At 49.3% G+C, this 27,165-nt stretch overlaps 1 protein-coding gene across 2 annotated transcripts in view; it reads right to left on the bottom strand.

The window, feature by feature from the left end:
- Window positions 1–27,165, bottom strand: part of PGM3 (phosphoglucomutase 3) — a 230,705-nt gene that overhangs the window by 74,754 nt on the left and 128,786 nt on the right. For both annotated transcript variants that reach the window (XM_086926556.1, XM_086926555.1), the window contains one exon: window positions 7,284–7,382. In XM_086926556.1, coding sequence (XP_086782682.1) covers window positions 7,284–7,382 — 99 coding nt within the window. The remainder of the gene's footprint in view (window positions 1–7,283; window positions 7,383–27,165) is intronic.

A 27,165-nucleotide genomic window follows, 5' to 3' on the forward strand; every position in this document is an offset into this window, starting at 1 on the left:
ATTGGCCTGGAGGGGTTCTGACAAGAGTCTATCCTCGAAGGGCGATGATTGTGGAAGAGAAGAAAGATCAGGGACGTTGGCGAGTATGGCATGTTTGATTTGGAGATAGTGGAAAGCCTCAGATTGGGCTAAGTCATGTGTCTTCTGGAGCTCTTCGAATGTCAGTAGTTTGCCCTTGTGAAGCATGTCACCTAAGGTAGAGATGCCAATTGTGTCCCACTTGTCAAAGCCCTGATAGTGACGGGGAGAGCCACGCTTATGTGAGGTCCAAAGTGGGGTGGATAATGTGAGAGTGTTAGCCCACCCGAGTTGCTTGTTCGCACAGTGCCAGACTTTGATTGTGTGGGACATCGGGCCTATATATCGGGCTCGAGAGTGTTTGCCGTACAGAGCCTCAAGATAGCCCCCGCGGCCCGTCTGGTATCTCTCTAGGTGAAAAGCAGGGTTCATGGGTGAACCATAGATCCATGTGTTAGTGGCAGTCAGTTGGGTAGCCCAATAGAAGAGCCGAATGTTTGGTAAGGCAATACCTCCATTGTACCACCCCTGTGTAAGTGAAAGGAGAGCAATGCGGGGAGAACCGCCATCCCATAGGAGGAGGCGGAGGTCTCCTTCAAGCGTATTAAAAGGCATACAAGAATCGAGGGAGTGCGAGCATTTTAAAGAGGGCTGCTCTGCCAGGGAGACAGAGAGGGAGTGACCTCCAATGTGAAATGTCGTCATGAAGTCTTTGGAGTGGGCCTTTTAAGTTGCGGTCGTAAAATATTTTTGGGTGGGGTGACAAAAATTCCGAGGTATTTGAATCCATCTAGGGCGATTTCAATTGAGTAGCCCCGTGGGAGGGGAGGTGGTGGGCCGTGCAGTACATATAGTATTGATTTGGACCAGTTGATGGAAAAACCAGAGTATTTGCCAAAGTTAGTGATGACGTGTAGCAGACTATTAAGAGAGGATTTGGGGAGGAGACGTAGACGAGGATGTCGTCCGCATAGAGTGAGATCTTGTCAATCGTATCGTCATTCCATCGGAGGCCGCGGATGGAGTTGTCAGTCCTGACCCAGTGAGCCAGAGGTTCAAGAGTGAGTGCGAACAACAAAGGGGACAGAGGGCACCCCTGTCTCGTACGTCTGTGCAGGGGAAATCGCCTGGATGTATGTCCATTAACAAAAACTTGACCCCAGAGATCAGTGTAGAACAGTCTGATCCACTGGATGAATTTGGGGCCGAAACCATAGCGGAGTAGGACCTCGAAAAGGTATGACCATTCTATAGAATCAAAGGCAAGTGTAGCTTCTAGGGAGAGGATAGCTGCGTCTTCTTGAAGGTGTGGTATTCTACTCATTACGTTATGAACCCGCCGGAGGTTGAGCGCTGTATTACGGCCTGGCAAGAAGCCCGACTGATCCTCATGGACCAAGGCGGTGAGGACTGTCATGAGCCTGGTAGCAAGGAGCTTCGCCAGGACCTTCGCCTCGGAGTTTATAAAGGAGATTGGCCGGTAGGAGCCGCAATTGTTAGTCGGTTTATTAGGTTTACGAATGATCACTATTGAAGCCAACAGTTGGTCCAGTGGCAGGCATCCAACATCCCGGCTCTCCTCAAACATTGCCTTAAGGTGCGGGAGGATCTCACCTGCCATACCCTTCAGGAACTCAATCGGGACACCGTTGGGGCCTATAGCTTTACCTGATTGAAGGCAAACAAGGCATTGCCAACCTCCTCTGTTGTGAGGTCTGCCTCCAATTCCAGCACATCTGAGTCGGAGAGAGTGGGAAGACTCATCTCGGTCAGGAGTAGTTTAGACTCTTCGGCGCTGTAGTGTGCCCTGGCCGTGTAGACTCTCTCTAGGTGGGTGGCAAAGGCCTCTGCTATTTCACCTGGGTCTGTGACAGTGGATTGGTCTGGTATGGTCAACTCTGGGATCCATCGGGATCCCTGCTCACGTTTTTCGAGCCATGTCAGTAGTTTACTCGCCCTGTCCCCCAGTTTGTAGATACGATGGAGAGTCTTCAGGAGCTTGGCCTGCGCTTTCTCAGAGGCCAGCGCTTTATATTCCCGTTGTTTCGCACGGAGATGAGTCGCCGTTTCGTCCGTGGGATTTGCGTTGTGGAGTGATTCCAGGTGGGTCAGGTCTGTTTCCGCATGAATTAGGTGTTCACTTTGCTTGTGCATATAGCCAGTTTTGAGAGACAATGCCTTACCCTTAAGTACCGCCTTGTAGGCCTCCCATAGAGTTATAGCCGATTTCACAGAGCCGACATTTTCCGCAAAGTAGTATTCTGTGTGTTCTAGTAAGCTGTCTTTTATGTCAGGGATTTTTAGGATCCAGGGTGTTATGATTATGGGGCCGCGGGATCTCTGGCGGTGATGCGTGAATTCCACTGTGAGTGGGGAGTGATCCAAGATTCCCCTGGGAAGCCCTTTATGGCGGCGAAAAAACTAGATCGGTGGTGGGAGAGAACAGATAATCTATGCGAGAGTTGCTGTTGTGGGCATTGGAGTAGTGTGTGTAATAAGAAGTAGTCGGGTGAGATGAGCGCCATAGGTCCCCAAGCCCCATTGTCTGTGCGAAATCAGATAGATCAGAGCCCGGCCGGTGAGACGGACGCTGGGGGTGCCGGTCTTGGGCATCATTCATTGTCATGTTGAAATCCCCCCCCAATAATTAGGGGTCCTTGTGGGAGATCTAGCATAATGCATTGTAGGGCCTGCAAAGCAGCTGTGCCTAGGGTTGGAGGAATGTAGACTGATATGACATTTAACAGTCTACCCTCCCAAGTGGCCTCTAGTACCGCGAAACGACCCAAAGGGTCAAGGCTGTGGGTTTTAATATGAGATAAGGTTGAAGGCACTTTGGAATATTTACATATCCTGTAAAAAACGAACAAAATTTATTAGAATATCAAACGTGTATATTTAAATGTTTAATCTGAAGCCACACCCCTCAGAGTGATGGAGGCGGTTTGAAGCATTTGCATCTGAATTAAGAGGGACATTTTGCAACAACTTCGGTTATTGCAGCTTTGTGATAGACATTTTGAGCAGCTGCATGATTCTGAAGGGTTGCAGATTGGTTAAATACATCAAGCTGTTGCTTCTGACTCGAGAAGGATATCGTGCAGTGACTTAAGGTACCCTAGCCATGTGAATAGCCAGACCTATTGGCTTTGCCAGTTCCTGTTTCCTCTGGGACTACCAAAAGCACTGTTATGCCATATATAATGACGGACTGTGCTATATACATGCTAAGTAACCACAACAAGTAGTTAAAGTAAATAGGTCTGCTTTTCTCAGCAGTATAGGAAGAGAGCGCTTTATCTGCAGTGAAAAGTCCTATGCAAATAAAGGTTCTCTTGATCGGCCAATGCTGTGTTTAAATGGTGCTATATTAAATCCTCATAAATTGCAGCAAAGAAATACAGATGGCTGCAATAAAATAAGGAGCTTTAACTGTAGGGCATGTCTGAACTGGGGTGGTGGAGTGAGCTAAAGAATGATGATGGATTAAACCCAGATCAGTTGCCTGGGGGAGAGTGCTTGCAATGTTCAACACTCCGTCCATCATCCCCTTCGGTTTTGCTTAACTGTAAGGCAGGCAATTCTGCAGTCTTATCATGCAGAGAACTTCCCTATGGTGTGTCATGTAAGCAACATTCACCAAGGCCCAAGATGAACTAATGCACATTCAACTGTCTGCATGGGATTGCTTCTAGGAACACAGGTGCCCCTTTCGTTGGCTTTAAAAGTATTAAAACAGTGCAATTGTGCTCACCACCTCTGTCCACTCCCAGCTAGCAAGAGACTCAGCAACGCTCTGAAGCAGCAGCTGCTGAAACATTCAGCGGAGCTACTCCTCTTTGGGGGAATGGGGGTGCGGGATCTCTTATGCCCACAGGTAGGGCGGCAGGTTAACCCTTTCGATGCTCATGACGAGCTCAGCTCGTCATGATGCACAGTTGAGCTGTGCTGATGACGAGCTGAGCTCGTCATGAATAAAGCCAAAGTGCAGTTTCCAGCACAGGAGGGGAAAACACCTAGCAGCCAAGGTGTTAAGAAAGAGCAGCAGAGTCTGCCCTGTGGTGTCCCACCTTATTATGATTGGAAGCACATCAATCCATTAAGTGAACTTTATTACAAGTGCCACTTTATCTTTTGATCTCTGGTCTTTAGTGACAATGTTTCACTACAGACCAGTCAGTGTTTAATAGGAATGAGAAACTAGAAGGTTTGCTTCGGTGTGAACACACAGGCACATAACTAATGAATGACATACAGAAGGAAGCCGAGACCGGGAGAAGGATGTAAACTGCCTGCGCGGCACAGGCCAGATGGTGCTCCTGAAGAGTGGTAAAGATGCTACCCCAGCCTGAGATCATGGAAAGCAGCTGAAGGCCATCCCATTGCTATGGTTGCAGATTGTCAAGTCAATCTTTAAGTAGCACCCCCTACTACTCGCAGGAGCATGAGTGGCAGGCAACAGGCAGAGTACAGTTCTTTAATGGGAAAGTGAGCAAAAGGTGATAGTAGTAAGACGGGTTGAGTCTATCCGGCAGGGACACACCTTCGGTAAGAGCAGTGCAACTGAAGGTCATGGTGACCAAAACACAGTACTTGCAGCAGGCAGGGCCACAGTACTAACACTGCTGTAAACCTAATCTCCAATAACAGTGAATGTGCAGGTAGGAAAACTATGAGGAGCAGCCACAGGAGGTGGTGGGACTGCTTTGTCTTTTCCATGCACAGGGAATAGGGAATAATGCTATCACTCAAAATGTCCAACATTCCAGTCAACGAATCCCTGTCTTGTGGCCTAATCCACCAAGTGATTGACACTGCAAAGAGAGCAAGGGCTGAAGGGGGTTGAGTCATTGGTTCAATGACTGTAAATCGTCCATGGGCTGAACCTACATTTAATTGACACCATGGCAGACCAATGTCTGAAGAAAGCTGTCTCACAGCTCCTCACTGCTTACATAATATTATGAATTAAATACAAGCGCTTCCGGGAGACCGCTAAAGTGATGTCTTAGCCCAGACCTAAAAAGGAAACATCCCAGGAGGTCCGCGGGTAATGAACTGGCTGTTCTTGTGCTGTGTGCAGGTATATGGCTCAAGTGATGGGAAGCCTTAGCAGTCAATAAGCACCAAGCCAGTCCCCCTCCACCTCAACAGTTCCTACCTATGGGGTTTACAGTGCTTCATAGTTTCTCAATTGTATGTAGAGGTACATTTTATGTGTGTACAGGCTTTGGACATGGGTTTCTTACTGTACATGAATTTATCAGCCCAGTCTACCACAGGTCCTCTGGAAAACACTGCTGTAAGAAGTGTAGCCACTACCAACAGATACACATCAACCTCTGTAAGTGTCAGTCTCAGTTTCTTGCTGGTTACTTTAAGGAGTGTATTTTAGGCAGCCTTCACTAAACGGTCACCCAAAACCCCTCTGCTTGCACAATCGTGGCCGGACGTTGAACGTGAAGTGTTTGTGTCCCCAAGGTGGTGGCTTAGAGGTTGTAACTTTGAGACTAACTACCTTTTTGGCAATATTGGTCCTGCACTTGTGACCAGCCAATGGTTTAATAAGTGAGTAGGTTTGCTTTCTTGAGGACGCCAGCTAAAAACTCTAAACCTTTGTTAATTCTTTAATGGCTACATTGGTGACTGTGGATGGAATTAACAGCCCGATTCATCATCGGCATGTTTTGCGAGTCTGTAATAGCGAATAATAAGGAATCGCTATTACAGACTCGCAAAACGGGATTCATGTAGGAATCGCAAAATAAATTGCGATTCCTACACATTCCTTATTTGCGATTAGCAAATTGCTAATCGCAAATAAGGAATAACTCCCCATTCAATCCTATGGGCCTAAAGGCCCATAGGAATGAATGGGGGGGAGCTATTCCTTATTTGCGATTAGCAATTTGCTAATCGCAAATAAGGATGCGATTTCAAGGGTGCTAGGGGTGTCCACAGGACACCCTGTAGCACCCCTGAAATGTAAATTAGACTCATGTTGCGCACACACATGTCCAAAGGACATGTGTGTGTGTAACATACAACTGAGAAAAATGCACAAAAGTGCATTTTTCTCAGTTTTCGCTATTTACCACGAAGTCTGACTTCGCGGTAAATAGCGGGAAAAAATTGCGAATTCACAATTTTGTATTGGGTCATGAATAGCATTTAAGGAATCTCAAATTGAGATTCCTTAAATGCGATCGCAATTAAGAAGTTGCAATTTTGTGTGATTTCTCAAATTGCGAGTACATGACCCAATGATGAATTTCAAATGCCATTTTTGCGGGTGCAAACGGCCGAATTCTGCGATTCGCACCATTTGCGCCCGCAAAAATGCTTCATGAATCTAGCTGATAGTGATCTGTGTTTCATACCTACATTCTTAACCTGATCTTATTCAAACACCTGATCCAGCATTAATCCATCATATAAATTCCTACTTATCAGCTAAACAGGAGGGGACCTGAACACAGATGGAAGGTCAGTATATTACACATGGTTTTGTTTGCATAATGCTGTAATGGGAGATCCCGATTAATTATTAAAAACCTTTTTTTTGTTCTCACTCAATACCTTACTTCAAGTTTCAGTGGTCTCCAGGATTTTATTTGCAGTATTTTGCATACCTCTGTTTGTAAGTTCTTGAGCTGTACTAAGTATACATTAGTACATTAAACCGAGACACATTGACTTTGCCAGAGCTTGCTTTATTTTGTATACATCACCCTGTGGGAGTGTCTATGTTTCCTTGCCCCACCCTGCTTTTCCCTTTGCCTTCCCTCTGCGTGCTCTCTTTACACTACCCCTGCCAAAGACCCCAAAGTTTACCAAGCAAATATTTTTAAATTGCATGTATTTATTTATGCAAAGTGCTGCTGCCAGGCTGCCTGTATCGTTTTTATTTAGAAATGGGTGCACTTGATTTTCACTCATTTTTTTTCATGGTTTAATTTACTGTTAGCATATACCCGTCCTCCATGTTAGAGCAGAGAAAATGAAAAGTGGCTATCACGCATCACAACGGTCGCACGCAGAGAGGTGGCCATCTTGTTATGGGCTTTCTTTAACGACATAACCCATTTAAAATTATCAGCAATCTGAGAGCGTGTGTCTTGACGCATGCGTTGACAAAAAAGAGTAAATCCAATAGCTAGGTTTTCAGATCCGCGACCTAATGGCTTTGCAAATCTTGCACTAGTGTGATGCGGAGAAACCAAGACCACAATGATGTACAAAAATATTGACATAGTTGTACTTACTGTGCCATGGCCATTTGCTTCAAAATAAACACCAATGTCAAACTCTTGTGCTTTGTGATGCAGATGTTTTACTCCGGTTTTTGTGCAAAATACAGGAACCTGAAGGACACAAATGAGTTAGGATTGCAAAATGAATTCTGCAGCACCAAAGTTCATAGAAAATAGTCCAAACAGCAGAAAAGCTTTACGTATCCACGATGTTACCTTTTGCAGAAAAAATTGACATATTACAAGTTATTCACTCGTGCCTAATGCTCGATAGATACGCCTGTTTGGCATAATTTGCAGCAGAACAGTGTGCGATTGAGATACTTGCAAACATACTACATACTGGCAGTTGGCATCATTCTGGGTGAGGGCGTTTCTTCACAGATTTAGGAAATCAGACTTAATACAAATTCTTCTGATCCTAATAACTTTTGTTGAGGAATTTGGGAAGGAAACTAATGAATAATTTTACTCACCCAATTAAATAAAAAGTAAGTTCTAGTTGGGCCTGACATTTTAAGAATTTCTAAAGGAGCAACCATCTCTCCCTTCCTATAAGGCAATCAAAGACACCAGAATGAGAAAAGATGGTGGTTTTAAAATATTTGGGGTTTGTTGGGATGGAAATACACCCTTTGTGTATAGTTTTGTTCCCCTGCCTGGAGTGCCTAACTACGAGTATCTTGTATCCTGGTATTTGATTTTGGCCCAGTAAGACACGAATGTAGTGAGTATGCAAAGGCCTAGGCCAGTCCCTTGAAATGAAGAGGAACTGGAGCTGAAGGGGTACATAGAGTTGGCCCATGCTTATTTGACAGTGGACTACCGCTCCTATCACTGGTATAGGTTGGAAAGCTTTCTCTTGGATCGTCAACAAGAGGTAAGACTGGGCTCCCACCATTCCATCTCAAGGGAGCTCACCAAGGGAGTGCCACAGGGCTCATGCCTAAGCCCCACACATTTCAATGTGTATGTGGCCCCCTTGGCGGATGCTGTAAGATCTCATGGGTTCACCCCTGTGTCGTACGCTGACACCCAGCTTTTATTCCCCTTTAAAACCCTAACGCCTGCAATACAAAAATCCTTTGCGGACGGAATGAGGGCAATATCCCACTGGATGTCCACTAATCGCCTCCAGTGCAATGTAAGCAAGACTGAGGTGATGCTGTTTGGGGAGGCCACACTTTTGTGGTCTCCGGATTGGTGGCCCCCGGATTTAGGACCAATACCAAGCCCCAAGCAGATTGTCAAAAATCTCGGTGTGCTATTAAACAAATCACTTTTGTTTAAAGAGCGCACAAATCAAGTAGCAGGATCCTGCTTCCAGGCTATTGGACTGCTACGTCGAGTCCTCCCTACTGTAATGGCCTGTTGGTCTCAGCAAATGAAGAACAACTACAGAGACTACAGGTAGTCCAGAACACTGCTGCGAGATTAGTTCTCAACGCCCAGCCAAAGTCTGCCTCACTCCCCCTTCTTACTAAACTCCACTGGCTGCCAATCAGACAGCGTGTAAAATTTAAAATCTGCTGCACTATTCACAGATGTCTGTTTGGCAATGGACCCAAATACCTAAAAAACATATTCAAACCCTACAAACCCAGTCGTACCCTTCGTTCCAGCAGTCAGCAACAACTTCAGGTTCCTAGGATAAAAAAAGCTGGGCAGGGAGGGCGAGCCCTGTCCTACAAAGGTCCCATCCTTTGGAACTCACTGCCATCTGCTCTGAAAAACACTGTTAATTTTCAATCCTTCAAGAAATCACTGAAAACTTTTTTGTCGCCTGTTAGGTTTCTTTCCCCCTCTTTTTCACTGTCTAGAACTTGATCCTGGCTCTTTTCGTAATGCGTAAGCGCGGAGATACCCTTTCGGGGGTTGACTTCCTGCGCTATACAAGCACATAAATAAATAAATAGCATGCAGCGCGTGGTGGCAGTAAGATGCAGTTTGTGAATCAGTAGTTGTGACAATACCTTTTTATGTGCCTGAGAAGAAAGAACAGGGAGCGAGAGAGGCAACCCTGTAGGAGCTGTTTTCTACTGGGGCAGGCAGAGGCAATTGACTCCGGAGATGAGGGGCAGACAGATTTGAGAGAGCCCGACTGGCTTGCTTCCTGATTGGTGCATGGACTCTCTTACCGGAAGTGGCAACATTAAAACACTGGCGAAGTGTGCCTGAATAACAAGCTACTTACCTTCGTAAATACCTTTTCTGATAAGAGACTATCTAGCCGCAGATTCCTTACCTTAGAATTATTTCCAGGCATCAGACTGGATCCGGAAATGTTTTCATAAGCAAGACCCTTGGTAGATTCAATTGATTCCATGTGACGTCATCTGCTGTGCCGGTTGTGACATGTGCGCTGCCTATATAGGTGCCACCCCAGTACCATGGTGTCAGTTACTTTTCGCGACTTTCCACGCCAGGAGCACAGAGCCATGAAGAACAGGGACTTCTGGTGTGGAAAACTAGGGCCCTGAAAGGGGAAAGCCCTGTCCCTAGAAATATGTTTGTAGAGCAGGGAGGATGGTTGGTCGGTAAGGAATCTGCTGCGCGGCTCCTCCGTAATGGCGGGTGAGCGCCACCCCCTGCTAACAATGAAAAACAATGATAATAAAAGAATTTTAATTTTTGCCTGCCTGATCAGCACCCACGTGAGTCTTCAGCAGGGCGGAGCCAGGTAATCCCCTGTGACAGGAATGGCAGGGGGAGTGGTGGTGGGCCCTGTTAAGTGTGCAAGATGGTTTGACTGGCCAAACCGCCATGCGTACTTCGGTTTCTCCAAACCGGCTGTGTTGCACAGCCGGGATGGAGAATCACCACAGACTCCCAGTTATTGTCTGCGCAGCAAACTATGCCACTCAGACCAATCTCAATATTATTCCCAGCATGAAGAAGCGCTGGTATTAGCAACAGGAAGCCTGCGCAGTGTGCAGCTGGAGTTGGCGATCGTCAGAGATGAGCAAGCCGGCGCCCGTAAGAGCAGCAGGTAAGTGCAGTTTTATTTATTTTATGTTCCATTTTGTTTGTATTCCCTCCCCTCACCCAACCACTAATGAATGCCAGAAGCCGTCACTGTCTGCAGCCAGACAGAGTCTCTACAAGATAAGGTGTTACCGGCTAAGTAACTTGTCCATCTGATAGAGACTTCTGGCTGCAGATTCCTTACCTAAGAATAGATACCCAATGAATACCTCCCGGAGGTGGGTCTACGAAATAATTTCATACCAGAAAGTCGTGCACTAAAAGGGCAAATTGCCCATCCCAACCGACCGGACTGTCCAGGAAGTAGTGTTTTGTGAAAGTGTGCAGCAAAGTCCACGTTACTGCCTGACTGATGTCCAGGACCAGGGCTCCGCGTGCTAACGCTGAGGTTGCAGCCTTGGCTCTGGTGGAATGAGCACACAAACCCTCGGGGGGTTGCTTCTTGGCCAGTGCATAACAGATTTTAACACAGAGCACAATCCATTGGATGATGGTCCATTTCTGCACAGCATTTTCCTTCTCTCTGACATACTCCACGAAGAGTTGGTCGCCCACCAGGAAATTTCTCGTCCAGTTAAGGTAGAATGACTATGCACTTTATGGGTCCAGTGGGTAAAGTTGCTCCTCTTCCTTAGAGGGATGTGGCGGAGCGTAAAAAGTAAGCAAAGTGATGGACTGGCCTAAATGAAAGGGAGTGACGACTTTCAGCAGAAAGGAAGCTCTACTCCGTAGAACAAGCTTGTCTGGGTAGATGTTCAGGTATGGAGGCTTGGATGACAAAGCATGAAGCTCAATGACCTTCCTGGCAGATGTTATTGCCACTAGGAAGGCAGTCTTGATGGTAAGGAGCATGAGACGACAGTTAAGCAAGGGCTTAACGTGAGCGCACATCAGGAACTTCAGGACGAGATGAAGGCCTCACTGAGGTATGATAAAGGGAGAAGGTGGAAACATATGTTATAGACCTTTCATGAACCTATGCACAATAGGGGGTTTGGAGAGGGATGGCTGGTAAGGCAACAGTAGAAAGGCTGAAATAGCAGAAAGATTACCCCCAAGGGTGTCCAGAGCAGAGCCATGCTGGGCAAGTGAAAGAATAAATTGAAGAACCTTAGAAAGAGGAGCAGAAAGAGGGTCAACCTGCTCTTCTGCACACAATGCCACAAACGTGCCCCAACTGCAGGTGTATACCGTTTTGATGGAGGGAAGCCTGGCCAAAGAATAAATATTGCACACTTCGAGCGGAAGGTGGAAGGCTGTCAACTGTTGCCGTTCAATCTCCACGCAAGGAGGCGGAGTGTTGACATGTTCGGGTGGAGAACCCTCGCCTACTGCTGTGACACAAGATCCTCCTGAAGAGGCAGCCTGATTGGAGTACCGATGGCCAAGCTCAACAGCTCCAGATACCAAACTCTCTGAGCCCAGTCCGGAGCCGGAGGACTCAGGGAGGATTGGGAGGGGTCGCTAGAGCCTGAAGAATTCCAACCCTTTTACCTTAATGTGGATTGATGTGAGGATTCGGTGGAAGACAGCAGACGGGACACTTCTCCAGATACTGGCATGCTTTTTCCCCCTACCATAGCTACTGAGGAGGGAGCCTCCTTCGCAGTAATGGCGAGGAGGGTGGCCGAGATCCATGACCTCAATCTGCCCTCTGTGACAGTCAGGACTAATGTCTTGATGGAGGTGCTTCACCCGGGAGTGTCCCCCACAGAACCGTGTCTCCCTTCTTTTTTTTTTTCCTTTTTTAAATTTTTTATTTTTCTTTTATGTACAAAGGCACATTAATAATACACCATAGCTTTTACACAATTTGCAGTAGATTGGTTATTACCACATTTTCCCTTAGCCCTTCATATCTACTTAAACTTTAATACAAATAAATCATATATCAATCAGACTCCTAACCGTAATTACACATATCCTTCAAATGTTTTACTTTTGCTTCTCTTTCCATTTGCTTATAGGCTCCCATATTCTCCTCCCCAACTCTCTTCCTCTTCTTCCTTTCTGAGCATAGACATTTTCCTCAACCTTAAAGGCATACAACGTGGCTGCCAACCAGTCTTGAAATTTAGGGGGATTTTTATCTAGCCAAGCCCGGGCTATTGTCAGCCTATATACTGCCATTACTACAAAGAGAAAATCTACGAATTCTTCTTGGTTCTGTTCAGCTACCCCTAACATAATCCAACATGGTGTGAGGCGAATTATAATCCCCAAAGATCTTTCTAAGAATCCCTCTATCTCCTTGATCAATGAGAATAGCTGTGGGCATGTTGCAAAGATATGAATGCTATCAGCTTCCAACTCGTTACATCGAGGGCAATTTATACCTGTATTCCCTCCCCATTTTGCTATCTTCTCAGGTGTATAGTAAAGAAAGTATAATGTCTTGTAATGTTGAGACTGCAAAGGGGCAGCACTCAAGATCGTGCGACCTAAGTTTAAAGATTCGATAAAGCGATTGCAGTCAACCCCTATTTTCTCTGCCCACTTTGTACTATATTTCTCTAAATCATCCTGCTTTTCTTTCAGCAGAGCTGCGTACAGAGACCTAATTGTGCAATCCCTTGACATCCTAATTTTCTCCATTATTTCAACCTTATTAAAGCCTACTGGCCCTCCAGATTTATTCTTTAAGTAACTTCTAATCTGTAAATACTTGAAGAAGCCCCTGTTTCCTATACCATATACCTCTCTCAGGTCTGCAAATTGCTTAAAGCGTTCTTGATCAAATAAGTCCCCAATTTGCGTAATACCACTCGCTGCCCAATCTATCATAGTTTGATCAGCAAAAATCTCCCCCGGGAGCGAACTATTATTCAGCAGTAGAACATATCTATTATATCTGCCCATTTTAACTTTTTTTAAGAAAGCATTCCATATCGTAACTGCAGCCTTAACAGTTTTAAACCTCGTTCTCTTGAAGTAGCTGTATTCTGTACATTTTAAAAAACAATTCTGTGCATTTGGCCCTAATACGACAGTATAAATCTTTGTAGACAGATCTTGTATTCTTACATCATCAACCTTCCCCCCAATTAACCCTTGTATATATTGCAATACAGTAACCACATAGTATAGATGAAAATCAGGTGCACCCCACCCCCCTCTTTCCCTAGGTAATGTCATATATCTGTACGCTCTCCGAGTTTTGCCGTGGGCCCAAATAAATCTATTACATATGCCTTCTATATTCTTGAACCAACTGTATTCAAATAACAGTGGTATGGCCCTAAAGAAATATAAGAACTTAGGAAAGATCATCATTTTGATAATGTTTGTGCATCCCACCAATGATAGATGTAAATTGTTCATTCTTTCCAAGTCTCTTTTTACGCTGGTCAACAAGGGATCAAGATTGCTTTTAACAATGTTATCAATCTCTGCTGTAATTCTCACCCCTAGATAGGTTGCAGCTTCTACCACTCTGTCGTCATTACAAATTGCCCACTGGTTTTTAACAATTTGGGTTTTAGTGCTGTTCAGGCTATACCCTGAAAATTGACCAAATCGCCCCGCTTCAGCTTCGATTGCTCTAATAGCTACTATAGGTTGTGCAGTCAAAATAGCCACATCGTCGGCGTACGCTAACGTTTTAAATCTGCATCCGTTAATAACTAATGGCGGGATTTGTCGATCATTTTCCAGTCTCCGAATATAAGGATCTAAATATAGAGCAAACAGCAGGGGGGAAGATGGACACCCCTGTCTTGTCCCTCTAAAGATTTTGACTTCAGTTGATTGTCCTCTGTTGACCCTTATTTTGGCAGATGGATTAATATAGAGAGTCTGCAAGGCCTTTACAAATCCTGCCCCTATTCCATTCCATCTCAGTACCTCCCATAAGTATCTCCAGGAAACCCTGTCGAATGCTTTTTCAGCGTCTAAAAACAGAGCAGCTGTAGAGACTTTTAACGTATTTGCTGCATCGAATACCGTAATCACTTGCCTAGTGTGTTGTGTCGTTCCCTTTCCTGGAATGAACCCATGCTGTGTGGGAGCTACCAACGTTTCGATTACCCTTGCTAGCCTTTTTGCCAGGATTTTAGAGAACACCTTGACATCCGCGTTCATTAGCGTGATGGGGCGATACGAGCCCGGGAGGTCTGTGGGTTTACCCCTTTTAGGAATTACAATAATATCTGCACCTCCCCATGAATCTGGTACAGCTTCACCCTTTTGTGCTAATAACATCACATTAAGCATTTCTTCTAACAGTACTGGTTTGAAGGTTCTATAAAATTCTACTGGCAACTGATCCGGGCCAGCTGCTTTACCAGCTGGTAGATCCCCCAAGGCTTCCACCAATTCGTTACCCTGTATAGTCTCTTCCAGGCTATTTTTATCTTGCTCACATAGTTCCGAAGGGTCTATTTCACTGAGATAAGCTCTTATATCTTCCTCATCCTCCTGGCCATCCTGTGCATAGAGTTCCTCGTAAAACTGTTTAAAGACCTCTCTAACTTGCTCGACTTCCTTCACAATATCCCCCTGTTTATTCTTAACTTCTTTAATATCAGCCATTCCCTCTCTTTGCCTAGCTCGCACAGCTAGTATATGTCCTACCCGTTCGTTAAGTTCATAGGCCTTTTCTTTGTTTGCCATATATTTCTCCACTGTCTTTTTCGCCATCTCATCCAGGGCTTCCGCTTTAAGAGCTACTATTTTCAATAGAATTTGGTCTATCGGAGAGTGAGAAGATATGGCTGCGATGAGTGTATCTTCTGCTTCCCTCAATAATTTAATATTTCCTTCGGTTTTTGCTTTTGATTCTCTCTGCATCTTGATGACAAAACTCAGGGTTTCCCCCCTTACCCCGGCTTTGAAAGCGTCCCACACTATCCCTGATGGTGCTGTACCCTTATTTATCTCCCAATATTCCTTTATCCAGATGTTCATTCTATCCTTATAGCCCTGGTCCTGTAGTAGTGTCCTATCAAATGTCCACTGACTTATTGCCTTGTTTCTCCTTTGTCCCATTACCACCGTTAAAACTAATGGGCTGTGATCCGAGATGATCCTCGGTTCCCTGTCTACCTTTACACTATCCATCAGACTTCTTGAAATTAAAAAGTAGTCTAGCCTAACCAATATTTGGTGGGGGGCTGAAAAGTAAGTACTTCCATCTATATTAGGATGGCATTTTAACCAAGGATCATTTAGTGAATTGTTCCTTACCATCTCTGCTAGGGCTCTGTAAGTCCTCTTTTTCCTGCCTGAATAAATCCTACCATAGTCTAAGAAACTACTGTCTGCATCATGTAGATTCAGATCCCCGCATACTATTATTGGTTCTGGCCACTGTGCTAATTCTGTGTCCAGATATTGAAAGATCTCGGGGTCATCGCCTGTAGATCCGTAAACCGAGACAACTGTGAGAATCTCCCCTCTAAATACCAATTCAGCTATAACCCATCTACCCCCTTGATCTACCTTCTTTCTTTTAACCTGCGTATCGTATCTCTTACCTAAGATAGCCACCCCCCTTGTCTTAGTATTCTGATTAGTTTTTGCTAGTACGTTGAAACCTAACTGCTCTAGTAGGTAAGCCTTAGAATCCTCAATATGTGTCTCTTGAAGACATACTAAGTCCGGGTTTAGTGTTTTGAGGTAGGCAGTAGTCTTAAGCCTTTTATTTAAATCATTTAGCCCACATATATTTACTGAAACTATCTTACAAGTCATTCGAAATCTGGTTTTTTTCCTTCCCCTCTCGCATTCCCCCTATCCAATTGCTTCTTTATTTCCTTTTTAAATTTTAATAAAAAACTAATAAACACGTCATTCATCAATTCTTTCTTTCCTTTATTACCTGTGTTGTGCTTTAGCTTGTGATTGTGCCCATCACCTGAGTGCCTTACCCCCCCCCCTTCCCCTCCCACTGTCGCCCTCCCCTCTGGATCCCCCCCCCCCTTACCACAGGCAAATAGGTCTAGCAGACCTATGTGTGGCCCCTGTAGTCTGCAGAGTCGCTACTCTCCCCCACCCTGAACCCACATCTATTGACTGTACTTTGTATACTTTACATATTTTGCTCTCTTGATTACCATTAGTTTGTCATAGTTTTGGAGATTTTTACGGAGTTTTTGGTGGACTGGCTGTTGGAGATTTTGACGGAGTTCTAGATCTGTTCTCTTTTCTTCTCCTACCTGACTCCGAGATCTCTTCAAGATATTCCCCCGCTTTTATCTCTGATGTGAACATCCTTGTGTACCCCTTCCTTATTACTTTCAACCTTGCCGGATATAACAGATAGGCTTCCGCCCCTTGTTTTTGGAAGGGAGTTATCAACTGCCTTAATTTCCACCGTCTTTCCACCGTGACATGGCAGAAATCAGGCCTAGCAGAGAAGGTATTCCCATCGGCCGTCTTTCTAGCATCAGGCCTAGCCTTGTCGATTATTTCCTGTCTTGCTAAGAAGTTCCCTAAAAAAACCAGCATAGCCCTTGGTAATGCTTTTTCCTGCCCACCATGGTTCTTCTTTCTCAACATAGGATATCTATGAGCCCTCTGCACCTCTAGGTCCCATTGCCATTTAGAATCTGGAAAAGCCTCAGTGAGTATTTTTACCACATAACCTCTAGGGTCCTGGCCCTCTCGCCCTTCCTCCAGTCCCAAAAGTCTCACATTGCTTCGCCTTTGACGGTTTTCAAAGTCTTCCAACTTCCATTGCAAGTCCTCCACCACTTTTTCTTGTTCTGCCTTGAATGTTTTCCAGTCTGTTACCTCATCCTCCACTCTACCAGTTCTTTCTTCCACTTGCGTCACCCTTGCTTCAACCTCTTCCTGTTTTCTGCTTACTCTTCTAAGAGAGGCTTGTAACTTCTTTGTGTCTCTTTTTGCTCTCCTACTTTCTGCTCTAGCCTCAGAGTGCATCTGTTTCAGAGTGCCGAATAACATTTCCAGTGTCACATTTTGCGGTTTCCCTGTTTCCTCATTTTCACCCTCATTCGGATCTCTTTCTTGATATGTCTCTGATGTTGCAGAATAGTCCCATGACAATTTCTTATTCATGCTGCTTCTAGACCATCTTCCTTCTTTTCTTATTCCAGCTCTTTTTTTCTTTCTAGTCGTTTGGTCCCTAGAGTCTTTACTTGTTTCAGAATCTGATGACTGATCCGTGCTGGTTCCCTCTTCCTCGTTTTCTGGCCCGCTAATGTCTGTGGTATCAGATCCCTCATTAACTGAAAAGAACTCGGGCGAGCCTCCCCTGGCGCCTCTGTCCTCTCTTCCTCCTCCTCTACCATTCTCCTGGCCATATACAAGATCTTGCTGGTCCCTTAGGCTCTGTGTACTTCCCCAGCTTGGAACAGTGTGCAGTAAAGTTTTAGCGCTAATCCCAAGTTCCACGTTTCTCAATGCGTCTAACATTTGACTATTATTGCGCTTTTCAAGCTGTTCCAGCGCATTACCTCTTGAGCTAGCGTCCTCCTCGCTCGTCTTTTCACCCTCCGCGCTCTCCTCTGCTTGCTGCGTGCTGTTCCCTGCAGCCTCCCGTGGTTGCCCAGCAACCGGGCCCTCGACGCTCTGCGTCCTCGCGGTTTGCTGCTGCGCTGTGCTTCCGGCATCTGCATCGAGCCCGTTTGCCAATTTCGGAGATCCTGTATCATTCTGCCCTGGAAATGGATCGCCACTCGCTGCACCGGGCTGCCGGGGGTCAGGCGCTTGTACCTGAATGAGCGGGAGTGACTTTGCTGAAAACGATTCCGGTAATGTAGCTTGCCGCATTTGTTCCTTTGTTGTGAGCGCTTGTGCTCGCTGGCGTTTTGCTTCCGTCTCTGAGACTGTCTCTCTCGCAGCTTTGCTCGCTGTAAGTCGGGTCTCAGGCTTTGGTTCGAGCTTCTTCTCCTGTTTCTCCGTATTCTTTAGCAAGGTTATTTTAGCGGGTCGGTTAATCTGATCCGACTGTTTCTTAACAATATTTCCTGGCATCTTTGGAATCGCGCCCTCCTTTACTGCTTGGGCTTTAATCGGCCCGGATGATTTATCCTTGTCTTTGTTCATTTTGCTTCTCTGTGACATCTTGCGAGCTACTTCAGAAGCAGTGACTACTTTTCTCCAGCAATCGAAAAGAGCTGCCCCTCTGTTAGCAAAAGTTGTCCAGCGAAATCCTGCTGTAAATCGGGATAGTACACCAACCAAGATCCACATCCCCGTATCTCCGTGTTCACCGTATTCACAAACCCGTTTCCATCTAGGGTGGGAGAGAGAGAACTAGCGACTGACTTCTACAAAGCCACAGCGGCCATCTTGCCTCCCCGAACCGTGTCTCCCTTCTAATGAAGCTCTTACTGACGTCCTACTTGGGACCTGATCCAAGACACACAGGGGCTCTTGTGAACAGGACAACTGCCCACCACCGAGCTCTAGAGGACCCAAACTTCCCCTCACACAGCACCCTACACCTGAGAGCTTGGTGGTCCTAGCCTCCTCTTCCCATGGCGCTTTCCCTTCCGCACCCCTGGATAGGGAATCCAAGAGGCTGGGCAGATTAGCCTGACACTGCAGACTGTGAACCCTTTGGGCCACTACTCCCACATTTGCGCAGGTGCTGCCGACGATCCCAGAGGAGGCCCAGGCCATTCTCTCATAGGTTGTTTCTGATGGGAGGGATGCAGCCAAGTTCACCATACGTTGTGAACTGAATGCCACCAACTCGTGGGCAGGGTGGTTTAATCGACAGTGGGCTTATGAAGCCACTCCTGGCTGAGGACAACTGGCTTTTCTGGAGATGTCCAAGGATTGCATACTCATTTTTTTTTTTTTTTTTTTAAATATATTTTTATTGCAGGAATCAGTACAACAATACAGTAACGACCAGCAACATATTATAGCCAACTTTTACAAGATATAGCCCACCGACCCCCTTCCATTGCATTGCTATACAGCCAAGCAGCCCATATCCCTGGGGTTGGGCGGCGAATGTAGCTGGGGTCAGTAGGGTGCGGGAGCTGGTCCGGATAACACACTGTCCGTCATCTGCTTTTCTAAACAAACCCCAACCCCCAAAAAGATACCCCCCCCTCAAACTTCCAGTCATTGTGAAACTCCCCCCTCCCCCCCCCCCCACCATCAGCGCCAGGGAGCTTATCACTTTAGGATCCCCTGCTTGACCCACGGGGAAGGTAATAGTGCTGTTAATGCTAGTGTCTAACGGGACTCGGGTCTAGTTGCTTCTTCGCTTTCGGAGTCGCTGGGGGCACAATAATCCCTGAGGGCCTGCACCAGCGTTTCCCATTCTAACGCGGCCTCCTGCGCCTTCTCATTGCTTTGCCTCCAAGCCAACTGATATCGCAGCGCGCTCTCACCCGCCGCCCATTTCAAAAGTTCACCGTGCCATCTGCTGCCCGTAGGACCAGCACGTGCCTTCCAGTTCCTGGTCACCTCTCGCTTAGCAAGTAGGAGCCCCAGGTCGATAAATTTACTGGTGATTTTATTCCGGGGGGTATGGGGGAACCAGTGCAATAGCCCTACCGCCGCATCGAACGATAAGTGCCTCCCCGTCACCTCTTCCAAAGTCGCCGCCACCTCCTGCCAGTAGGACGTCAATCCTGGACAGGCCCATAGCATGTGTAGGAGGTCCGCCTCCTGAGCCGGGCACCTAGGGCATTCCGCCGAAGCCGTGGCAAAATAACGCCTGATCTTAACCGGGGTCAGGTACGCCCTATGGAGAACATAATAGTGGACCAGTTGGAAACGGGCGCTACGTGTACCCTTCCATGCTCGCCTCACCAGCTGGGACCAGGCCGTCTCCGGGATCTCCCTACCGATGTCCTCTTCCCAGCGGGACTTCAGTGTGGCGAGAGGGACCAACCCCTCGGTAATCAGCCTGCCGTAAAGGCAAGTGACCGCCTTCACTGTGCCCGCCGACATCATTACATACTGGCACACCTGGGACAATTGAGGTTCCTCCAGTCCGTTTTGCCAGTGCGCCTGGATCACTCGCACAATGGCCGAGTGCAGCAGGAAGTCGCCCCGGGGGATCCCAAAGCGGTCAATGAGGTCCTGAAAGGACAGGAGCACTCCGTCCTCATACAGGTCCCCGACGAGCTGTAAACCCGAATCCTCCCAGTCCGCCAGTCGCGACCAGTCTCCTCCGTGGGGGAGGGCCGTCAGCATCCCCAATGGAATTTCAGGTGCATAAGGGGTCCGCAGGTGACCTCTGTTATGAGCCCGATTCCAACAGAGTCGGATAGTCCGCTCCTCCATCGACAGGTCCCGAAGGACTAAACGCTGTCGCAGCGCGATAAAGGAGAGGACGTGCCTGGCCATACCCGTCCCTCTACCGTCTTCCGGGCCTCTGAACTCCCTGGCTATCTCCTGGGTGTATGTCTGGAGCTGCGCCGCTAGGTAATACTTCTCGAAGTCCGGCACAGCGAGCCCCCCCTCGTCCTTCGGCCTCATCAGGGTATTGAGGGCCACCCGCCGCCGGCCCGTGCCCCAAAGGAACCCGACCACCATAGAACGCAAGCGGCGAAACGTAGCCGGCGGGACCCAGATCGGCAAAGTCCGAAAGTAATACAATAATCGGGGGAGCGCCACCATTTTGAGCAGGGCGATGCGTCCTGCCACGGAAAGCGGCAGCGTGGCCCAAAAGTCCATGCTGCCTCGGAGTGCTCGTATGCAACGGGCAATGTTTCCGTCTAGGAGGTCGGGCTGGTCGTGGTACACAATTACCCCAAGGTATTTAAAGCAGTCGGGTTCCCATCTGATCTCCTTACTTAGCGCCGGAGTGGGGACACCCCTACGCATCGGGAAGAGGCAGGTCTTAGACCAGTTCACTTGTAGGCCTGAGACGTCTCCGAACTCCGTAAGCGCTAATTCCGCTCCCCGTAATGCGTCGACCGGATCCTCCAGGAAGAGCAACAGGTCGTCCGCATAGAGCGAGACGTAATGTGGGCCCGCCGCTGTCCATAAGCCCGTATAGTGGGCTCCCGAGCGAAGATGCATCGCTAGTGGCTCCACCGCTAGAGCAAAAAGAAGCGGGGATAAGGAGCACCCTTGCCGCGTGCCACGCTCCACCGGATATCGCGATGAAATCAAAGGGCCCGATCTAACCCTGGCTGAAGCGGAAGCGTAGAGAACTGCTGTCCATTTGATAAATCCCTCCCCGAGGCCGAATTTCCGCAATACCGCGCTTAAGTAGCCCCACTCCAGGCTATCAAAAGACTTCTCCAGGTCCACCGACAAAACTACCGGGGACGGGGCATCCACGAATGGTTCCCCAAGCAAGCGAAACAACCTTCGGATGTTCATGGTCGTATTTCGCCGCGGGATGAAACCGGCTTGGTCCTCGTGTACTAGGGAGCTCATATGTCCTAACAGCCTCGAGGCCAAGATGCTGCTCAATATTTTGTAGTCCACCGTCAGCATTGAGAGGGGACGGTAGGACCCCGGGTCAGACGAGTCTCGGCCTGGCTTGAGGAGAGGAACCACCAACGCCTCACACATCGAGCCGGGGAGGCGACCCAGCCTCTTCGCCTCCCTGTAGACCACCAGTAAACGAGGGGCCAGGAGGTCAGCATAAGCTGCATAGAACTCCACCGGCAGGCCATCTAGGCCCGGGGTCTTGTTCCTCGCCATCCGTTTGATGGCCCCGCGGATCTCCCCCAAGCCGATGTCTGATCCCAGGGTGTCTGCCACTTCTTGTTCCACTGTGCGGAGTTCCAGCGGGCTAAGGTAGTTATCAAGCCGGTCTGGGTCACGCGCGGAGCGACTGCGGTATAAACATTCGTAATAATGCCGGAAGCAATTAAGAATCTCCGGTTGGGTGCACACCTCGGTCCCATCCGCCCTACGCATCCTAGTCGTCGTTTGGGACTGGCGCGTAGGGTTGGCCAACCACGCCAGTAACGCGCTCGATCTGTCGCCCTCCGCTATAGATCGGACCGTGTAGGCCTTATAATCGAAACAGCGGAGCCGTTCGACCTCCACCGCCACCTTCTCCCTCGCCTCTACCGTTTGTGTTTGCAATTCCGGGTGTCCGGGTCGGCTAATTTCGAGCTCGCGGAGCGTTCGGTCCGCTGCGTCTAGATCAGCCAGGATAACACGCCGCATGCCCACCTTCTTAGAGATACAGTACCCCCTCACCACCACCTTGAAAGCGTCCCATTCGAACGCCCTAGTACTCGCGGAGCCGCCGTTGGATGCAAAATAATCCGTGATTCTCTCCCCTAGGTCTGCCTTGAAGACACTGTCCTCGAGGATCTCGGGGCGCATCTTCCAGGTGGGTACCGCCGGCGTCCCGGGGAACCAGCGAATGTCCAGCAGGAGGGGGTTATGGTCCGAGATGGTCCGCGATAAATACTCCGATCGGACCGCTGCCGAGACTAATTCGGACGAACCAAGAAAGCCATCCAGTCTGACATGCAGCTCATGAAGGCTCGAAAAGTACGAATAATCTCTAGACGCGGGGTGATGCGCCCTCCAGATATCCGTCAAACCCCAGCGGGTCTGCCAATCTTGACGGCCCTTAGCCGTCCGCCGGACCGGGGAATCGGGGAGCGGGGGATGCGAGCGGTCTATGTCTACATCTACTACGGAGTTAAAGTCTCCCCCCAGCAGGAGGGGACCGGCGAAAAAGTGAGCCAACGAGCCCGATAACCCGGAAAGGAAGGCAGTCTGGTCCACATTAGGGGCATACACACAGCAAACATTCAAGTCCCTCCCTCCCAGCGTGCCTGATATGGCCACGAAACGCCCCTCTGGGTCCAACACTGTCCTCGTGACCTGGAAGGGGACTCCTGCCCTGATCCATATTAGCGCCCCCCTGGCATAAGCAGAGTACGCCGTGGAAAAGACCTGCCCTCGCCACCTACGCTGAAGCGCCGCCCCTTCCGCCTTGTTCAGATGCGTTTCCTGTAGCAGCGCCATTTGCACTCCCCTACGCACTAAATAAGCGTGGACCCTGTGACGCCTGGACATAGTGTGAAGCCCCCTCACGTTCCAAGTAATACATTTCAAGTTAGCAACATCAGCCATTGTCCCAGAGTGTTCTTGCACAGTCTCCCCGTCCGGGTCCCCACAAAGAAAAGACATCAATCCTCCCAGCGCTGACGGCGGCCATTTTCCCCAACCAGAACCAAACCCCCCAAAAACCAACAAAACCCCCTCCCAACCACCCCAGAACAGGACCCAAACTGCACCATCTAGATCCCATCCAAACTTCTACGGAGAACAACCCCAAAAACCCCACAAGTCCTACGGTCGCCACCGTAGGTAGGCCTTATGGGCCAGGTGCGGGCTGAGCGGAGGCAGTGGGCCCTCGTCGCCCAGGCCACCAGGACTATAATAAGCCCCCCCCTGTGTCAAAAACTTTCGGGGCAAGAGCAGAAGCCTCCCAACCCTCCCTCTCCCATTGTCAGCAATAAATAACGGCAGCCGCCTCCCCCCTGTCGGGCCCCCACCCAAAACAAGGCAACCTATCCCATTACCCTTGTCCGTCCAACAGGTCCTCCACCGATTTCGGTGTGATCACCGGTGTGTGGGTACTGTCTGCCACTGAGTCTTCCGAGTCCGATGGTGCCCCCTGAGCACCCGGGTTTTCTTCCTCCTCTTCGATGTCTTCGCCCCTTGCTCCCGACAGTTCCGACAGAACTTCCAACACTCCCCTCCGCTCAGATGATGTCTCCGCTGTCGAGGGCCCTCCCGTGCGGCCGCGGCGGTTCCTGACCCTTTTAGAGCGCCTCCTTTGTTCCGGCTCCTCCGCCTGATGGGTCGAGGCGTTATAACCATCCTTCCCCGTTCGGTACAGTTCGAGCCAGTCACAGACCTCCTCCGGGGTGTCGAAGAACTGGGTTTTGTCGTCGACAATGACTCGGAGCCTCGCGGGAAATAGGAGTGAATATTGGATGCCCTCACTCCTGAGTTCACGCTTAACCGCCAGGAAGGAGAACCGCTTGCGCTGCGTCTCGTAGGTATAGTCAGGGAAGATATTCACCTGACTGTTTGCAACCTGGAACGGGCCATTGTGTCTGGCGGCATTTAGGATCAGGTCTCTGTCCCGGAAATGTAGCAACCGCGCCACCACCGGCCTTGGGGCTCGTCCCAGCTGTGGGGGCCGCGCTGGAACTCTGTGGGCCCGTTCTAGAGTGTAAAAGGAGGACAGGCCCTCCGGGACCATCGTGTCTCGGAGCCAGGTCTCCAAGTAGCGCACCATATCGCCTTCCTCAACCTTTTCCGGCAGGCCCACTACCCGAATGTTATTCCTCCTGTTTCGGCCTTCTGCATCCTCCGCCCTCCGTTCGAGGGTCTCGATTCGGGACATGGCATCCTTTATCGTCGCAGCCAGGGTTCTCTGCGCCGGTTCGATAGTCTTCACCGTGCTCTCCACCTCCTTGACCCGGTCTGAGAGTTTACCATGGTCTGCCCTAAGGAGGCCCAGGCCAGTCGCCACCTGGGCAATGTCCTGTTGTAGAGTCGACCGAGTTGCCTCTATGGCTTCCAGTACACGGTCGAATTGTTGCTGGAGTGGTGCGCCACCAGGTCGTTTAGGATCTCCATGCTCTTCCTTGTCCTGGGCCTCAGAGTCCGAGGTGGCCTGGCTGGATCCCTTGGCTCCTTTAGGTTTCCCCATGCTGCCAGGGGCTCTCCGCAAAGGTCCCGGAGTAGGCGTCTCCGTGTGCAAGTGTCCAGCACGACTTTCCCGGGATTTCGCCCTCAAGTCCGGAATGGGCGATCTCCTTCTCCAGAGCCTGTGGAGACTCCGCCGTTTCGGCTCACGCCACCGCCACGGCGTCCGAGGGCACCGATAAGGGGGCGGAGACACCCGTCTCCGAGTCGGGCAGGCCCGTTCACCCACTATAGCTCCGGGGCAAGGGCCACCAACTCCCCCGGTTGTCCTGTGGCGCCCGAGTGTCGCGCCATCCATGTAGTTGGGGTGGCCAGGAGCTCGCAGCTAGTTGCGGAGTCGCGGTGCAGACCACCGCCTGGAACTGAGGGCACCCGTGCCCGGCGCCCTCTAACGCGTGGGCACCCGCCCGGTCGTCCAATCGAGTATGGTCCCGCTGTAGAGGGTCCGAACCAGCCAATGTCCAATGTCTAAAACCACTGAGGCTAGTGAAGCCGGGTGCCGGGCGACATCCGCGAGACCTCCTCAACTCCGTAGGATCGATCAAGGGGACAAAGGGGTCCGGGCGCCATATTGGGTCGCACTCCGCCACTCCGCAAACTTCGGCATTTCTTCAAAGCCACCTCCGTCCAAACTCCACCAGGGCCCTCGGCAGGGTGTCGTCGCCTCGCTCAACCGAATGCGGGGTCTGGGGTGCCCCTCAGCCTCCGATGTTCAGGATAATTCCGGGCTTAGTCCCGGAGCCGAGCTCTCAGGCGACCATCGCCATCGGCGCCCAAGCCACGCCCCCCCAAGGATTGCATACTCATATACCCTTTGATGGCTCCTGTCTCTTCGGAGACAAGGCGGATTCAGTGTGGAAACACTTTAAAGACATCAGGGCTCTGCCCAGGACCTCGAGCCTTTCTATTGCCCCTTGCCACCCCCAATCTGCCTTTCGCTGCCACAGGACCTACCAGTAATTTATATAGCCACCCGGCAACTGTGGCGCGCAAGCATCCCAGTCTTTGTGGCTGAGGAAATGGTACCCACAAACCTTGTGAGTTGGGCAGCCAAGCCAGAGGGTGAACCAGCACCAACCCCCCTCACCCCCCCATCCACCCGCAGCCTCTAAGCCATTATGGTCTGCTCCATTATCATCATGGACATCCAACGGACATCAGAATCCACCATCACCTGCACCACTGGTGGCCTATTACATCAGATGCTTCCAGACTACCCACTCCCCCATGCCACCTGCTTGTGACAGGATGACAGAGGACCATCTTTCTTTGCTCCGCCAGGATGTGACGGCTCTCTTAGCTAAGGGAGTCTTCAAGAGGTTGGCAACGCTAAATGCAGGTGGTTATTCCTGCTACTTTCTGGGGCCTAAAAAGGACGGAGGCCTTCATCCTATCCTAGACCTGCGCCCTCCCAGTTTCTTCCTCAGGAAGGTAAAATTAAAAATGCTCTCCCTTGCTCAGGTCTTGTGCTCCCTGGAACCGAGACTGGGTGATGATGTTGGACTTGCAGGGTAGGACACACATTCCGACATTGCCGTCCTGCCTGCCCACAGGCATCACCTGCAGTTCACAGTGGGCCACAAGCACATTCAGATCGCTGTTCTCCCTTTTGGCCTGACCAGTGCCCCTCAGGTGTTCACTAAAGTGATGGTGGTGGTTGCAGCTCATCTGCGGAAATTAGGGGTGCCAGTCTTTCTCTATCTCAGCGACTGGCTGTTGTAGGGGTGCTCACCCCAGGCTGTTGTCTCCCACCTCCAGACTACGGTGGACCTCCTGCATTTGCTGGAGTGCACTTTAAACATGCCAAAGTCACACTTGACTTCCTCTCAGATGTTCCCTTTCATCAGAGCTGTTCTGGACACAATGCATGTTTTGTGCTTATACTGCTGAACAGCGAGTTCAGCATATTAAGGATATGATACTGATGTTTCTGCCTCTGTCCTGGTTTTCGGTGAGACTAACTCTGACGCTGATGGGCCTCATGGCCTCCTGCAACCTGCTGGTGACACATGTCCACTGGCATATGCAGACTCTGCAGTGGGATTTGAAGTTCCAGAGGGTGCAGCATTAGGGAAGTCTCTCAAACATGATCCAGATCTCGGAGGGAACCACACAAGATCTGCAGTGGTAGTTGACAAACCACGTTTGGTCAGTGGCAGACCCTGCTCCCTTCCCCACCTGGATCTCACAGTAGTGACAGATGCGTTTCTCCTGGGATGGGGTGGCTCTCTGAGAGGTGGAGATCAAAGGCCTCTGGTCTCCAGCATAATCCGGACTCCACATCACCCAGCTGCAGCTTTGGGCAATCTGACTGGCATTGAAAGCCTTTCTA

The sequence above is a fragment of the Lissotriton vulgaris genome, chromosome 6, assembly GCF_964263255.1.
Source record: "Lissotriton vulgaris chromosome 6, aLisVul1.2, whole genome shotgun sequence".
Taxonomy (NCBI): Eukaryota; Metazoa; Chordata; class Amphibia; order Caudata; family Salamandridae; genus Lissotriton; species Lissotriton vulgaris.